Source organism: Panthera tigris, chromosome A2, assembly GCF_018350195.1.
Source record: "Panthera tigris isolate Pti1 chromosome A2, P.tigris_Pti1_mat1.1, whole genome shotgun sequence".
Classification (NCBI taxonomy): Eukaryota; Metazoa; Chordata; class Mammalia; order Carnivora; family Felidae; genus Panthera; species Panthera tigris.
Window position 1 is genome coordinate 73,362,474 of NC_056661.1, and position 18,658 is coordinate 73,381,131.

The 18,658-nt window shown below is 33.9% G+C and overlaps 1 protein-coding gene and 1 long non-coding RNA gene across 4 annotated transcripts in view; one reads left to right on the forward strand and one right to left on the reverse strand.

Annotated features, from left to right (window-relative positions):
• CDK13 (cyclin dependent kinase 13) overlaps positions 1 to 18,658 on the reverse strand; it is a 122,149-nt gene that overhangs the window by 34,815 nt on the left and 68,676 nt on the right. For both annotated transcript variants that reach the window (XM_042963836.1, XM_042963831.1), the window contains exons 6-7: positions 7,921 to 8,110; positions 6,823 to 6,879 (exon numbers count right to left, since the gene is read on the reverse strand). In XM_042963836.1, the coding sequence (XP_042819770.1) occupies positions 6,823 to 6,879; positions 7,921 to 8,110 (247 nt within the window). The remainder of the gene's footprint in view (positions 1 to 6,822; positions 6,880 to 7,920; positions 8,111 to 18,658) is intronic.
• The window catches only part of LOC122233003, a 31,845-nt gene that overhangs the window by 777 nt on the left and 12,410 nt on the right, over positions 1 to 18,658 (forward strand). Inside the window, exon 2 of one of the 2 annotated variants that reach the window (XR_006210397.1) lies at positions 3,461 to 3,573. The exons of the other annotated variant lie outside the window; for it this stretch is intronic. This is a non-coding gene — a long non-coding RNA (uncharacterized LOC122233003). The remainder of the gene's footprint in view (positions 1 to 3,460; positions 3,574 to 18,658) is intronic. 2 annotated transcript variants of the gene reach the window in all.

The window sequence follows — 18,658 nt, forward strand, 5'->3', positions numbered from 1 at the left end:
AAATAGTCAAAGGGACAACACAAAACGTCAATATGTTATACCTTTAACACACACACATTCTCTTCCTCCTAGAGAATATGCACATAAGGCCTATAAAAATCTTTATTACTAGGGTGCCTAGGTGGCTCAGTTGGTTAGGTGGCCGACTTCGGCTAAGGTCATGATCTCACAATTCACGAGGTCGAGTCCCATGTCGGGCTCTGTGCTGACAGCCCAGAGCCTGGAGCCTGCTTCCAATTCTGCGTTTCCGTCTCTCTCTGCCCTTCATGCTCTGTCTCTCAAAAATAAAAAAAACATTAAAAAAAAAATATTTACTACTTGGTTCTTGTTTCAAGCACACTGAACCATCAGTTCCTGAGAAGGCTGAGCAAATGTTCATTTTCTAGAGCTAGGAGATAAGCCAGGGAGAGAGCAGAGCTAGCAAGAAAACTTTTAAGATGGTGGTGCTATAATTATGTTTTAAATGTCTGTGCTAAACATTTTTTAAATAAACATTTTAAATAAGCTTTTCAATAAACTAGTTTTAAATGTTTAGAAGTTAATATTGACAAAAGACAAAATGATTGTTTAAAAGTTAAGAAAAAACTTACATGATTTATTCAAGTATTCTGCAAAACAGGTGTCCCACCTCACTTTCTACCTTAGTGTCTAATAAGAAGGAAGCAAATATTGAGAAAGTATGCAGACAGACTTTTAATCATAAAAGCAAATACCAAGATAGATGGAGTTGGCAAATAAGGCCAATTTCAAATTACCTAATTCACTAATTTAAATGATATTTATTTATTTATTTATGAGAGAGAGCGCAAGCACATGCACAAGTGAACAAGCAGGGGAGGGCAGAGGGACAGGGAGAGAGAGAATTTCAAGCAGCCTCCAGGCTCAGCACAGAGCCCGACTTGGGGCTCGATCTCACAACTGTGAGAACACGACCTAAACCAAAATCAAAAGTCTAATGCTTTTGATTATATACTGTGAATATATGTGTATATATGTATGTATGTATGTATGAATGTATGTGTATATATGTATACATACATATATAAAATATATAAAGTACTATGCACAAATGCTAGTTAAGTTTGTTCCTTCTTTATATATATATATATATGTATATATATATATATATATTTTTTTTTTTTTTAAGTTTATTTATTTATGTTGAGAGAGTGAGCAAGTACACAAGCAGAGGAAGGGCAGAGAAAGAGGGAGAGAGAGAACCCCAGCAGCCTCCACACTGTCAGCGAGGAGCCCAATGTGGAGCCCGAACTCATGAAGTGTGAGATAATGACTTGAGCCTAAATCAAGAGTTGGACCTTAACCAACTGAGCAACCCAAGGGGTCCCTGTTCCTTCTTTATAAACAAGTATTTACTGACACTCTGAGCTAGGTACTGCACTAAGCACCAAGACATGGCTAGACCAAAGAGCCAACCAACCAAGTAGTTGTTTAAAGCCTTGAAGTCTGGTGGTAATATCGATATAAATTACAATAATATACTTTAAGTACTACATAAAATAATGAAAAATGTACTCTGGATACATAAAGGAAGATGTGACCAATAATGACTGTAGGATTCAGGGTAAATTTTTAAAAAAAAACAAACGTCAGACTCAGATAATGGAAAGTATAATTCCATACAAAGGAAACAACTTATGTAGACTCACAAAGGCATTCAAGAGCTTAACCTGTTTAAGGGAACTACCAAGAGTTGACATTGCTATTATCTGGGGGGCAGGGGACAGCAGTTGGTAAGAATGGCAGAAGGAAAAGAATGTTAGGGAAACAGCCCAGAGGCAGGAAAACCAATACAATTCTACTTACAGTGGTCTATAGGAGACATATCTATATGTGAGAGTGACTGATACCTTCAACTAAAATGGGGAATAAAGGAAAAGAGCAAACTTTTTTTCTGGAAATACGAAGACAGGCTTTGTACAGTATGTTTAATTTAAAGCACCTACACCACCTAGGTGGAATTGTGCAGTTATGTCCAGTACAGGTTTAGAGATCAAAAGAAAGATCAAGAGAAAGAAAGAGAAATTTGTAAATCTTCAGCATTGAGGGAATACATTTACCCTACATGAAGAGGGGGAACACCATACTCCAGATAATTAAACTGCCTTTCCCATTTTATATGCTCAAAAATGTAAGCTACTCCATTAGGGCCAAAGGAAGTACAATTTAATCTGGATCATATGGTTAGGTTAGTAATCTAAATGAGATTTCCATTCCTAAAGCTTGTTTAGCCACATTTTTTATTGTTATTAATACGTTATTAGCCATCTTTTTATTACTATGGTCCTAATATTGGCCCAGGATCTCCCAGAAGTACTCTGTATTATCTGTAGTCCCCAGAGCTCCCTGCACTAATCTCTATCAGGAGGGTCCTCCAGATCAGAATGCTGGTCTCTTGGATCAGAATTAATCAAGCAGTTAGTGTGAATGTGTTTTACACTTTAGGGCATAAAAAACATAAAAGTTTAAAATATGGTCTCTGTCTTTAAGATGACTACAATTCTAGCTTGACTGAAAAGGCAAGAACACAAGTAATATGTCCTGAATATAAATTCATCTAGTCCTTGGACAAGCTGCAAGAGGTAATACTTTCTCCCTTTCCCACTGATACTTAGCTTTGGAAAAATTTAATTTTGCTTTTAATGGCAATTTTATGAAAAGCCACTAGATGGTGATATTACCTTTAAAAATGTTTAAGAAACTTTTATTTTGATTACACTAACTCTTAGAACCATAAAAGATAGGTTTTTCAATATACTTTAAATAAGGATTTTAGAGATTTTAAATCTTTCATCTTGGGGCACCTGGGTGGCCCAGCCGATTAAGCGTCTGGGTGTTGGTTTTGGCTCAGGTCATGATCTCACAGTTTGTGAGTTCGAGGCACAGGTCAGGCTCTGTGCTGACAGCATGAAGCCTGCTTGGGATTTTCTCTCTCTCTCTCTCTCTCTCTCTCTGCCCCTCCCCTGCTCACTTGCACGCGTGCGTTCTGTCTCTCTCTAAATAAACTTAAAAAAATTTTATAAAACAAAATCTTTCATCTTAAAGTTGTGAATAATGAAATATAGAGAGATTAAGTGACCTGCCCAAGATTAACTTCTTAAAGAAATGGAAATGCCAGGACTAGAACCAAAGTTTTCCTGATGCACATATTTATTCATATGGGACAGTCACATAAAGAGAAAAAGATATCCCATCATTTGGGAAAGCAATGGAGCAATGACTTGGTAAAATAAAAACTCAGAAGTGGGTATATTACCATGGCTAAAAGTTTCAGGAAAAGTTGAACTTAAAATAGCTACTGAAAAAAAATGAATGGGTGTAAAGAAATGGGCAAAACCCTCTGTTCTCAAGTTCTATATTTCCCAAAATGAGAAAAGGATTTTTCAAGTTTAAAGGAATCATTTTCACCCTAATTTTATCTCAGTGGTTCTTTCTTCTGTAGCACACGTGACAGAGGAGATCCACAATGGTCACATCACCTCCCATGTTCAATTCCTAAGTACTAGAGAGAATTCCATCTAGTTCTCCAAATTCAAAAAAGATATCGGAAACCAAGTGAGTGAGAATGTAGTTGAAGCTATTAGTGGTAAGCTGAAATGTGCTCAATTTCTGAACAAAAAAACCTTGCAATAATTTCTTGAACACTTCAGTTATTCTATCTGTAATAGCTAGTTACTTAGAAAACACTTCAAAGTGATTTAACATTTGGATGAGTGTTATTACTGTAAAGCCTTACTTTTATTCCTGCTTATAATAACAAAGAAGTATGAATGAAATATCATGGTATGTTTATTTTTAAAAATATCTAGAAAAGTTGGAACAACAGTAAATCTGCTAAAGGCAGTATGTTAGAAACTGGTAGGTTATTAAAATTTACTATAACAATATATATATTTTAAAGTCATTCCATTAAAATTAAGCCTACTCTGATCTTAAATTGGAATTATTCAAATCTGAAAAAGAAAAGTTGTAAGGGAGTACATAAGCCCCTGAAAAACTTTGCTTACAAAACAAAATAATACACCAAAAGGTTTTATCTTACGAAAATTGGGTAAGCAGAAACATTTACTACACATTACCTGAAGATGCAAATTTTAAACTTCCTACCTTTCTAAGCTCAAAATTCCTGTATCAATTCAGTACAGCAATGGGGACCCCGGCTCAGTGAACACACCACGCCCTTGGCACTCCCCTGAAACCCAACACTCCATTTAAAAAAAATTTTTTTTAACATTTATTTATTTTTTAGAGAGAGAGAGAGAGAGAGAGAGAGAAAGAGAGAGAGAATGTGAGCAGGGGAGGGGCAGAGAGAGAGAGGGAGACACAGAATCTGAAGCAGGCTCCAGGCTCTGAGCTGTCAGCACAGAGCCCGATGCAGGGGTTGAACGCATGAGCAGCTGTGAGATCATGACCTTAACTGAGGTCAGATACTTAACCGACTGAGCCACCCAGGCACCCCCCAACACTCCATTTTTAAAAGGTAAAATAAATTAGAAAATGTATTTTGATAGGTAAAACTTGACTTTACAGTCAGTTTTTCTGGAACATATCTATTCTAATGTGAATAAATATCAACATAAAATGAATTATACAGTGGAACTTTCTCACAATAGTTTGTTTAAATAAAAGATTCTAGTGAGTTTACAACAAACATATAACTATATATAAAATTGAGGTTTTTTTTAAAAAAAGGAAGTCCAAATTAATAACTAAAACAAAATTTATGAGCTTAAACATACAGTATAAAAAGCATATACTATACTAAGATTTTTCACTAAACATGAAAATAAGACAAAAAATGGTAATTTAGCTGTTCTCCATTTCTACTGAAACCTAACATGAAATCAAGAAGGGATTTACATTTAAGTTTGACAAAAACATATACCTGTATTAAGAAAGGATGATTGAAACTACAGTGAAATCTCAAATAACCAGCTAAGAGGACAGAATCTTTAATTAAATAGAACTTCCCCAGGGGCGCCTGAGTGGCGCAGTCGGTTAAGCGTCCGACTTCAGCTCAGGTCACGATCTCACGGTCCGTGAGTTCGAGCCCCGCGTCGGGCTCTGGGCTGATGGCTCAGAGCCTGGAGCCTGCTTCCGATTCTGTGTCTCCCTCTCTCTCTGCCCCTCCCCCGTTCATGCTCTGTCTCTCTCTGTCTCAAAAATAAATAAACGTTAAAAAAAAAAAATTAAAAAAAAAAAAAGAACTTCCCCATAAAGAATAGTCAACGAAATTTAGTTACTCAAAAAATATACTCCCAAGAGAAGTTTTGGATTAAGTGCATACTTGGCCAGTTTATTTTTTTCTTCAATTTCTACCAAGAGGCACTATTATAGGTGATAGAAAAAATAAAAAATTGGGAGTTGGAAACTGAACTACATATACTCTGGACTCTGCCAACAAATATTTTTTTATCTTTAACTCAACCCTTTCTAGGGCTCAGTTTTCTCAAATGCAAGATGAGGGTTACAGCTTTTAAGGCTTTAGAAAAGTTTCAAACTTAAAAAAAATAAATCCTACGACTCTTTCTTAAAATAAAATATTAATTAGAAGTATGGCAGGTAAAACAACAAAAGCCAAAAAGCTCTGCCTTTTTAAAGTAGGTCTGTAACAACTGGACCATACCATAGTTTCTGAGGGATTTAATGAATTCTGATGGGTCCAAAACACACCATTTAAAAACCTCTCTACACTAAACAATGAAAATAATTTTCAGAATGACATAACAGACAATGCAAGATTCAAAAAGAAATAAATTTTCACTGTAAAAAAATTCAAAGAGGATTTTTTTCAACCAACCAGAAACTGGCCAACATTCAGTGAAAGTACCTATTTCTGAGAATTCTAATTAACTTTTGTATCATGATTAAATTATAGTTGCACTAAAGAAATTACAGAATTGTCAAGCATAAAGTATTTCAGAATATATATCTGGAAATAAAGAAACAGTGTTGTTTGATAGGAAAGAAATTGACCAAACTAGAGATAGATTAAACCCAATTAATTCCATAGAATATTTATATAAAATCCACTACTTCACAAAAATAATTTTGAAATTCCATATTAGTTTTCTTCTTTTTTTAAGATTTTCTTTTTAAGTAATCTCTGTACCCAGTGTGGGCTTAAACTTACAACCCCGAGATCAAGAATCCCATGCTCCACCCACTGAGCCAGCCAGACTCCCACATATTAGTTCTAATGAGGCAAGTCCTATTTCACTACCACCAGGCCCAAAGGAGCCAAAATGGGATACACGTCCCAAGTGCAGCCAGGGAAGCTCCATACAGAGAAGAGTTATACAATGGAACTTTCTCACAATAGTTTAAATAAAAGGTTCCAGAGAGTTTACAACAAACATAACTATAGATAAAACTTGAGTTTTTAAAAAAAGGAATCCAAATTAATAACTAAAACAAAATTTGTGAGCTTAAACATGCAGTATAAAAAAAGCACATACTGTACTAATATTTTTCACTAAACACAAAAATCACCAACATCTTAATATCTGGATTTGCACTTAAGCTACATTTAAAATGACACATTTAAAAAAAAAATTTATTTACCTCTAAAGTGCCAAAAAAGCAATTATTTTTAAATTGAGATAAATACATAAAATTTGTAATTAAAACAGTCAATCCAATATGGTATAAAATTATATTATTTCCTGTATTTAACAATGAAAAGTATAGTAGATTTCCCTTTTCTTAAAAAAGTTTATTTCTTAAAAAAAAAATAAACTATCAATAAGCTGTCCTTAAAACTGGTCTCTATTGTCTATAATACTCATTTGAAAATACTCTTACCTTTCTTCTGAGCTATACAATCGAGCAAGTCCAAAATCTGCAAGTTTTATTTGCCCTCTGGTGGAAGACAAAATGAACATAAACTATTAGCCTACTCTGAAATCATACATATTTGTACATATTCATAGATATCTAATCCTATCATACACATTCATATTCTATTCCTAGGACTAATAAAAAATATACTTATATAAACTTTAACATTGATCACACAGCAGTACCCCAAGTCCTATAAGGAAAGGTAAACAGATAAACAAGTAAAAAAAAAAAAAAAACAAACAGTACTTTTCCTTTGACAATTTCAGCTACTATTATTCTAGTACCACCACCACAACTATTACTATTATTGTACTAGTATTAACAGTATTTTAGTATTAGTTAGTTCCTATTTAGAAAAGTACACTTCAATGAAAATAAAATGAGATTATTGTTGCTACTCAGTATTAAGACATATTACTTGTTCAAATCAAATCAGTAAAGCATGAGAATGAAATCGTATCATTTTAAATTTATGTTTAATTTTCCAATTCTTAGAGGGGCTAGGTACATAGAACCCTTTCTAGTAACTAAAATCAGAACCAGGCATATCTCACTTAAACTAACAAGGAGTACTACTTACAAAAGAATTATCAGAGCTCAGGTTATGCTGTCAGTAAAATGTTTAACATAAACTTTAAATATCTACTTGTGTATGTGTATAAGTATATATGTGTGTGTGTGTCTGTGTATACACACTTCAAAAAAAGTTCACTTTAAAACTGTGATACTGGTGTAAAACAAATTCTAAATTAAAAAAAATTCTCAGAACTATTCTTAACCTAAGGCTGAAATCATTATTAATTATAAGAATATCCATTCACATTATCTGGAAGAATATCAAATAAGAAAATTGATTAAGTATTATTTTATGTACACCAAAAAGTATTATCGGAAAATTAACCAAAGTGTATTTAACACATGTTCAGATGCAGTTCTGGCAGTAATAACACTGATTATGTTATAACAGCTTGAGCAATAAATTTTAAATCTTTTTAACAGAATCAAAGTATACATTATATAATACTCATTTGAAACACATATATCAGACTCATACCATACCTATTATTTAGAAGAATATTTGAACATTTAATATCTCTATGCAAAAAGTTCTTCTTATGACAATAATCCAGGCCTTCCATAAGCTGTCTCATAAATGACTTTATGTGATTTTCATTAAAATGAACCAAGCCTGATTCCAGTAGTCCCATCAGATCATGGTCCATATATTCAAACACCAGATAAAATGCACCTAAGAACAAGAATAGTTAACACATTAAAATTTTTATTCTTATAAGACTTTTCTATAGGCTCAAAATTTAAAAAAAAAATGCTGTGAAGAAAATTATCTCTTGAAAAGAAGTCCTACTTTGTGACTTCAATAACATACATCTTTCTCTCTGAATTTAAAATCAATAAAAACGTCCCAAGGAAACAGAAAACTGTTAAGATATGGAAATCAACCCTACAGTGCATAGCTTCTGGGCGTGATTAATGTAAAATAAATTAACTGTTTTATACACTGAACAAATTGTCTCTCAGCAGAAGCTGAATAAAATCAGTACAGTTCATCAAAGAAAATTTAAAAGTGTTAAAAGAATTGTATTTAATAAGAAAAGAATCTGAGCCCAGTTTGATTTTAGATGATTTCTATTAAGCCTTCAATAAACATATAATTTAATTCTGTTTGTACATCTCCAGAGCATTTGAAAGCACACAAATTACAACTTTATTTTATAAAACCAACTTAATCTTGCTACCAAAACCTAAAATAGCACATAGCACATACATAACAACTGTACTTATAAGAGATCCAAAAACCCTAACTGAAGCTTGTAGAAATTGAATCCAAAGCTGTATCTAAAAATATTCATGGAAAAGCTGACAAAATTCAAAATATCTATCAAAGAAAATAAGCTATCAATATGCAAAAAAGTCATCTGAAGAAAGTTAACAATCAGTTCCTAACTAAAAACAGAGCCAAGATCTTACTTATAGTAAACTTAAAAAAAGAATACTCTTAAAAGTTGGGGATGAAGGAGTGAACTTGTGATGAGCATCGGGTGTTCTATGTAAGTGCCGAGTCACTAAACTGTACACCGGAAACTAACGTTACACTCTATGTTAACTAACTGGAATGTAAATAAAAATTGAAAAACAAGTTTATGATGGTACCCTTCTCTCAAACCAACAACCAAGTCATATTTAGCAGTAAAATGCTTGGTGTTATAAATAAGAAAAAACATTATTACTAACTGCTGTAGAAGTTAGTAAGGAAAATTAAAGACAATGTGTAAACACTGAAAGGAAGAAAAACAGAATTACTGGTAGATGACTATTTTCCTTGAAAATCCAATAGAATAAAAAGAGACTACCTAAGTTAGAGAAAATCATATACAAAAAGCAAAAGGTGCATTCATATATGCAAGTAACAACTTATTAGAAAATAAAATTTACACGACTCCACAGAAGAAACATTACTACAAATGACCAGGAAAATAAACTTTAACAATAACCATACAAATTCATTACGAAATACCAAACTATAAAATTCTGTACTATAAAATGGTTTCAATAAAAGAGCCAAGGATTTGTTTCTATTTTCTCTTGCTAAGAAGATACTTAACTTCACAAAATAATGCTAAAATTCACCTTAAAGAAAACAAGAACCAAAGTACCAGCCAAAATGTTTCTGAAAATGAACATCTGCCCTACCAGAGATTTCATATAACCTGTAGGGACAGAGAAGTGTAATATAATATACACCAGAAAATAAAGCGTCAATATACATCTAATAATTATGAAAGCAAGCATTTGAAGTCAGTGAAGAAAAAACAAGGTGAAGCTGGTATTGGAACAAATACCATAACCCCACAGGAAGATGGGTGAGTTACACCAAAGACAAAACACAACCCCATAAAAAAACCAACAGATTTCACTAAATAAAAATTTAGAATCATGTACATAAGTAAACAATATGAAAGGTAAAGGCAAGGGGTGCCTGGGTGGCTCAGTCAGTTAAGCGTCTGACTCTTGATTTCGGCTCAGGTCATGATCTCACAGTTCGTGGGATCAAGCCCCACTGAGAGCACAGAGCCTGCTTGGGAGTCTCTCTTTTCTTCTCTCTGCCCCTCCCCTGCTTGTGCACGTGTGCACTTTCTCTCTCTCTCAAAAATAAATAATAAATAAACTTTAAAATACAATTTAAAAAAGGGAGGTAAAGGCAAATGGCAAACTGGAGAAATATATTTGCTACAAAACAGATTAATATCCTTAATATAAAACAAAGTCCTACAAATTCCTTAATATAAAACACAGTCTTACAAATCAGTATGTTAGAAGACCAATCCCACAATAGAAAATGATAAATAAAATGAACTGTCAATATGCAAAAGATGCTTATATCCAAACACACATTTCACTATCAATCAAAATATACAAAGCAATATACCACTCTTAACTGAAGGGTTACCTAAAGGGTTTTAACTAAAGGCATTTCAAAAGAAAGACAATAAATACACAGTATTAACAAAGGCTTCATGAGGTAAATAGACACTGTTATGTAGTATCAGTAAATTAGAAGATTCATAAAATATAAATAGGCAATATACACCAAAGCTTTAAAAATTACATACCCTTTTACAGAGCAAGTGCATTTATAGACATTCAGCAAAAGGAAATAAAGATTGCAAAGATTTAACTATAAGCATGTTCACTAAAAGCAATAGTGCAATAAAATACTTAAAAGCAAAACAATAGGCAAACAAAAAACAAACAAAAAACTGGCTTATTATGGTACATCTATACCATACCATGCGCTTTGAAAATTATTGTAGAGGTACAATATTGATGTGGAAACATATTAATGATGTTAAGATAAAGTAAGTAGATTATAAAATAGTATGCATTTGACAGATTAATCTTTGATGACATTAAATAACACAGTTAGAGAAAGTATTTAGAATGTGCATGGTGTTATACAGTTGCCACAAGCCACATGTGGCTATTCAACACTTGAAATCTGGCTAGACTGAATGTGCTGGAAGTATAAAATGTATAACAGATTTCCAAGACTTACTACAAACCAACAAAAAGAATATAAAATACTTTAATAATCTGTTATACCAATCACATTCTGAAATAATCTACTTGATACACTGGGTTAAATAAAAATATTATTTAAACAGACTGATTTTTTTAAAATGAGGCTAACAGATAATTTTAAATTAAAATATAACAGCTTGCATTCTATTTCTATTAGAATTGAATTACAGGTGTAAGAATTAAAACGAAAACTATCGCTCTATACAGATGAAATTATCTTTTGGTCCCTGCAAAAGACATAAACATTCAATGAGAAAATTATTAAAAACAGTAACACATTTAAAAAAAACAGCAGAGGGGCGCCTGGGTGGCTCAGTCGGTTAAGCAGCCGACTTCGGCTCAGGTCACGATCTTGCAGTCCTTGAGTTCGAGCCCCGCGTCCGGCTCTGTGCTGACGGCTCAGAGCCTGGACCCTGTTTCAGATTCTGTGTCTCCCTCTCTCTCTGCCCCTCCCCTGTTCATGCTCTGTCTCTCTGTCTCAAAAATAAATAAACGTTAAAAAAAAAAAAAAAATTAAAAAAAAAAAAAAAAAACAGCAGAAATAAAACATAAAGGAGTCACTAACGTAACTACCAGTTAAAAGACAAAATGGAAGGCTCTGTTTCTAATAAAAGATTAATTTTTTTTAATTTAAGGAATGTGCCAAATCCTTCAAAGATAAACTTGTAAGACTCTTATGAGACAAAACTATACACACAAAAAGTGCATACACTCTTAGATAGGAAGGCTCAACATGAAAAAGATGTCAATTCCCCCTAAGTAATTTATAAATTAATCACAAGCTCAATTTTTTAAAATAGTTTTTCTTCCCTACAATTAAACATAAAGTTGATGTTATATCCACATAGAAAAATATAAGAATAGCAATGAAAACATCTAAAAGGGGATCTGGGCATGAGGCTCTACCAGATATAAAGACAGTATTAATGTCTATAACTAGAAAGTGTAATATTTGCAAGTAAACATGAAATAAAGCAGAAATCCAGAAATCTATTACCCAAGCACATACAAAACTTTAATATATGATAAAGATGGTGTATCATTTCAATAGGGCAAAATATGGATTTATTGACAATATTTGAGCAATTGAAATAGACAGAGACAGATAAAACTGGTCTTTTCCTCACAACATATACCAGCATAAAAAGCAAACGAAGAAGTGCTAAATATAAAAAATAAAATCATGAGAACACTTAAAAAAACAAACAAACAAAAACCATGAGTTTCTTCCTAACTTCAGAATGAGGAAAACTTTCCTAACTAGGAATCAAATCAAGAAGCAATAAGAGGGAAAACACTTCCATGATGCGACTATGTAAAAATAAAAATCTATTGCATGGCTAAAAACACTACAAGCAAATTTAGAAGAGTTAAGCAAACTGGAAAATATTCAATTGTAACTTATATTCCAGGCAATTTATTAATATCCATTATAAAAAGTCCCTCTAAGTCAGAAAGAAAAAGATTAACAACCTTAAGAAAAGTAGGCAAAAAAAAGATACCCCCCCCCAAAAAAAACCCACAACCACCAAAAAACCAGTATAGCAAATTGCCATTCCATCAATGGAAAGTTGCTTAACCTCGCCCAGAATAAAAATTTATTTTTTCAAACTGAAAGCTCACCACAATAACAAACTGACAACAACCCTAAAGTATGACACCAGACTCTACTGCAAAGCTTGTAAGGAACACTCTCTCGGACATGCTAGGAATCTGTTAATATCTAATTTAATTATATTTAGCATTTCCCTTTGACCTATAACAAACCCAATTCTAGGAACCTGTCCCAAAATTCACTGACAAAAATGCTAAATGATATAGGCACAGAGCTACTCAATGCAGCATTATTTCTAACAGTAAAAGACTGAAAACAATGTAAATGTCGACCAGCAGGAGACTGACCAAATAAACTGTACATCCGCATGGTGGAGTGCTGTGTAGCCATAAAAAGAGGTGATGACAATCTCTACCACTATGGAGGAAAGAACCAGGCACAGGAGATCATTTACTATTATGCTCCTATTTATACAAAGAGAGGAGGGTGAATATGTAGAAAAGAAACTGAAATGAATTAAACTTTAAAAACAAAAACATAACAGTTACCCATGGGAAAGGGACAGAATGAGAAAAAGAGAAATGCGAGTGAGCCTATTCTGAATGTGCCCTGTTTTAAAGTTGTGAGTTTAGAGTCATGTAATGTTTTACATGATAAATATACATCATTAACCAAAAAGGGTAAGAAAGTATTTCCATAAAAGATCAGAAACAGATGAACCTAAACGTGTATCAAACTGGCTGCAGGTCTGTATCATAGTATTTTGACTAAATATCCCTAGTGGGGTATAGTCTAGGAACAAAAAGAAACATTAAGAAATCTAAAACCTTATTCAGTGTTCTTCTTAGTAACTAATATTAGCATTGTTATCTTGAAATTATGTGTATATTGTAGGACTAGGTTAGTACCTTGGGAATTAAGATTTTTAATATAAAACAAAGAAAAGTATAAGATCAAACAAATATAAACCTTATTCTTTTAAATTAAAATTATCTACAGTAAGGGCGCCTGGCTGGCTCTGTTGCTAGAGCATGTGACTCTTGATCTCAGGGTCATGGGTTCAAGTACCATGCTGGGTACGGAGCCTACTTAGAATAAAAAATAAGTAAATGAATTTCTTTAAAAACAAATCATCTATGGTTAGTCAGCCTCCAACATGGTCCCCAACAATTCTATGTCCAGGTATCTATGCCCTCCCACAGTGGTTCGAGGGCAGCCTGTGTGACCAAAGGAATACTGCAAAAGTGATAATATCAATGACTGCCAAGGCAAGATCGTATATAGACACTGCAGGTTCTATTTTACCTTCTCGAATAACTTGCCCTGGGAGAAGACAGCCATGAAGCTGTCAGGATAGTCAAGCAACTCTACTGAAAGGCCCATGTAAAGAACTGAGACCACCCACCAACCGTGGAACTACACCTTGCCAGCCATTTGAGGGAAGTTGATTCTCCAACTCCAGTCAAGCCTTCTAGTGACTACAGATCTAGTCAACACCTCACTGCAACCTCATGAGAGAACGTGAGCCAAAAGTGCCCAGCGAAGATGCTCCCAAATCCCTGCCCATAGAAACCATAAGAGATAATAGCTTCCAGCATCATCTTTTAAGCACAACTGCCAAAGAATCAAGCTTATCTCTAAACAAGCATCTAGATCTAATTACCATTTATAGCAAATATGAGAGTTAGAAGAACAATCCAAAAACACCAAAAGGAAGCATTTAGCCAAATCCAAAATGTGGTCTAATCTTCAGTAAATAAATGGAATGAAATTTTTAAAATGTAAGAGCAGATAATTAACCACATACAATGTAGATCTTGTTTGCATCCAGACTTCAACAAAGCCCTCATAAAAAGTATTTCTGAGACAACTTGGTAAATGTAAATATCAACTATTAGAAAATATTATAAATTATATAAATATTATATAAATTATATAAATATTATAAAAAACTGCCTCTTCTCTTTTTTAACATAACCACAAATTCATTATATACTATAGGTGGAGGATTACTCAAGTATTTATGTTTACAATATGATGCCTAAGACTCACTTAAAAATAATCCAGGCATAATAAAAACAGGTGGGGAGAGAAATGAAACAAGATTAGCAAAATGTGATAACGGCTAAATGTGAGAAATGGCAACAATGGGTTTCATCATACTGTCTTAAGTATGTTTGAGTAGTTCAATAATACTATTTCACTAATACTGAATTGTTTTAAATGTTTGCAACAAAAATGAATAAATAAAAATTTCAGTAGGTTTTCAAGTTATCCTGAATTAAGGGATAGAATGTTCCCATATCAAAATGTTTCAAAAGTTCCAACTTTCAAACTGGATCATGAAATCAATTTAGTGAGTCATAAGCATTTATTTTTATTTTTAAAATTTATTTTTAAATATTTTATTTTTAAGTAATCTTTACACTCAGTGTGGGGCCCAAACCCACAATCTCAAAATCAAGAGTCATACACTGCACTGACTGAGCTAGCTGGGCACCCCACAAAATGCATTAAAAAAATTTTTTTTTCGGGGCGCGTGGGTGGCTCAGTCAGTTAAGCGTCCGACTTCGGCTCAGGTCATGATCTCGCGATCCGTGAGTTCGAGCCCCGCGTCAGGCTCTGTGCTGACAGCTCAGAGCCTGGAGCCTGCTTCAGATTCTGTGTCTCCTTCTCTCTCTGACCCTCCCCCGTTCATGCTCTGTCTCTGTCTCAAAAATAAACATTTAAAAAAAAAAAATTTAAAAAAAAAATTTTTTTTCTACTGCATGTTATTTTTCCTTACATTGTATTGAAACATTAGTAAAATCGTATGTAATAATATTTTTTATAATATAGCATGCCAAGTAAACTTTCATTTTGGTAGGAATTTATATACATACATATGGTTAGAAAAATGTCCAATATCAAAATTCTAAGAGCAGTTTATCTCTGTGTGAGCAGATGGGTGATTTTTACTTTCTTCTTTTGCTGCCATTTTCTGACTTTTCTACGAGGAACACAAACAGTAATTTTTAAATATATTAACAACTATGTCTAATATACAATTTGTTAAGGAAAAAACAACCCAACTGAAAGAAATGGCAATGTCACAAAGAATGCATGTGGGAAATCAAAATGGTAATAAGATGCTCCATACCTCACTAGTAATCAGGAAAGTACTAATCAAAGAAACAATGAGATACCATTTTTACCTATCAGACTGACAATACTCAGCAATTCCTTCCTTCTTTCTTTCTTTCTTTCTTTCTTTCTTTCTTTCTTTCTTTCTTTTTCTTTCTTTCTTTCAAGTTTATTTATGTAAGAGAAACAGAGACAGTGCAAGTGGGGGAGGATCAGAGAGACGGAGACAGAGTATCCCAAGCAGGCTCCAGGCTCCCAGTGCAAAGCCCAAAGTGGGGCTCGAACCCACAAAACCATGAGATCGTGACCTGAGCCAAAACCAAGAGTCAGATGCTTAACCAACTGAGCCACGCAGGCACCCCCTCCAGTGATTTTCAAATGAAAGGAAACTCATACACTACAACTTTTTAGCAAAGTAACCTGATTACCTACTAATTAAAACTACAATGTCTGTTGACTTAGCTATCCCACATTTGGGAGTAAATCAAAGGAAATAATAGCGCCAGTATGCAAGTATACATGTATACTTACACATGAATAAGGACTTTAAAAAAAAATGTTTATTTTTAGAGAGAGATTGAGAGAGACAGAGAGTGTGCGCAGGGGAGGGACAGAGAGAGACAGAGAGAGAGAGAATCCCAAGCAGGCTCCACACTGTCAGCCCAGAGCCCAATGCGGGGCTCGATCTCATAAACTGATGTAGGGCTAGATCTCATGAGCCATGAGATCAAGACCTGCGCCGAAATCAAGAGTCAGACGCTTAACTGACTGAGCCATCCAGGTACCCCATAAGAACATTTCTAGCAGAACTGTTTGTAATGGAAAAAATGATGGGAAATATTGAATGCCCATAAAGAACTGACTGAATAAAACTGTACATATCCACACTGTGGCACATCATGCAGCTGTGTCAAAAAAATTTTATCACCTAGAGGTATGTTTTATTCTTTAATAAGAAAAGTAAAATACATAGTAAAAAAGCAATTAACACTAGGTCTTCCTGATTCTGGTCTGACATGTATGGAATTTGGAAGTTACCAATCCCATTGTTACAACAAGAAAATAGGAGAATAAACTGAAAATCAACAACTCTTCTTAGATCAGAGAATTAAGGGTCACAGAGCAAACCACTGCCCCCCAAATTAGCAAAGGAGACAGGTGGATAAAGAGAGTCAACTCACCAGAGAAGAAACCCAGGAAAAGAAATCTCCATAGAAACTATTATCAGGGTAGGAAAGCCCAAAATGTAGTTGACAAATGGCTGGATACTCCACATGAACAAGTCTAACAGTTAAAAACTCCAGGGGATCCAGCCTTACATAGGTTCCCATACTTCTGCAAGTTTTCCCTTCAGGAAACCTACCAGGTTATCACATCGAAGATCACAAAAAAATTATACTGTGCTTCTAGCAAGGGGTGGGGGAAAACAGTCATGATCAAATACACTCAGAGCATTCTGTTCTTAACACAGCCTGCTCTCAAGAGAAATTATATTAACAGAGACTAACTGACTGGGGTTCCACAAGAGCTTTATCGATCTGGCAGAAAAAAAATAAAATCCCATCTCCACAACACTCTAGCCTTTCACTTAGAGGAAGGAAATACTCAACTGCAGCATCCTTTAGTATTCCTGCCTCACTTAAGGGGGAAAAATATAAGAAAACTGAGAAACACTTCTGAAGGACACAGCCCAAGGATACAGGCTTACTAAAAAACAGACCGAATCATAGAAGTACAGAATACTTTTCCTCCCCCCATAACTTACCACCGTATAAATAGGGCTTCTGTATAGTAACAAGGGAATACAACTTAAAGAACTGCACATCCCAGATATTATTTAAGAAGTCTCCAAGGAACCCAAAAGACAAGAGGGGAGAGCTTAGCCTCTGACACAGCTTCAGCAAACAAAAAGCACAGCCTAGCCACTAGGCAGATAAACATAAACCATACACTAAAAGCCAATTTACCTCAGTTACTTTTATCCAATACATTGTGCGTCTGGTTTTCAACTAAATATCATACAGTATTTTATAACACAATCTGAAGAGAAAATGCAAACATCAGAGTCACATTCAGATATAGCAGAAAAACTAGAATTATCACACAAGGAATTTTAAAAACTATAATTAATATTCTAAGGGCTCTAATGGGAAAAGTAGACAATAAGCAAGAACAAATGGGTATTGTAAGCAGAGAAATAGAAGTTCTAAAAGAGAATGAATAGGAAGTACTAAAAATCAAAAAACACTGTAACAAAAATGAAGAATGCCTTTGATGGGTAATCAATATATGGGACATGGCCAAGCAAAAAATCACTGAGCTTGAAGATATCAAAAGAAACTTCCAAAACTGAGCTGAAAAAAAAAAAATGCAGAACAATACAAAATACTCAAAAAATGTGGGACAATTACAAAAGGTGTTAACACACATGTAAAGAGAATACTAGTAACAGAAAAAAGAGAGGAAGGAAAACAAAAAATCTCAAGTAATAATGGCTGAAATCTCCCCCAAATTAATGATAAATCCAAACCACTGATCTAGGAAACTCAAAGAATACCCAGGAAGACAAATACAAAACATCAACATCTAGGTATATCACATTCAAACTACTGAGAATCAAAAAAAAAGAAAGAAAGAAAGAAAGAAAGATCTTGAAAGAAGCCAGAGGGAGGGGGAAACTCACCTACAGAGTAGCAAAGATAGAAATTATATCAAATTTCTCCTCAGAAAGCAAAGGTACTGCTTAGAGAAAAATTACATCACTGAATGCATGTATTTGAAAAGACCTAAAATCAGTAACCTAAGCATCCATCTTTCTAGGAAACTAGAAAAAGGGCAAATTAAAGTCAAAGTAAGCAAAAGAGAAATAATAAAAATTAGAACAGAAATCAGTGAAATTAAAAGCTGATCCTTTGAAAAGATCAAATAAAATTAGTAAACCTCTAGCCAGGTTAATTAGGGGAAAAAAGAGAATATGTACAAATTACAAATCTCAGAAATGAAAGAGGAAACATCACT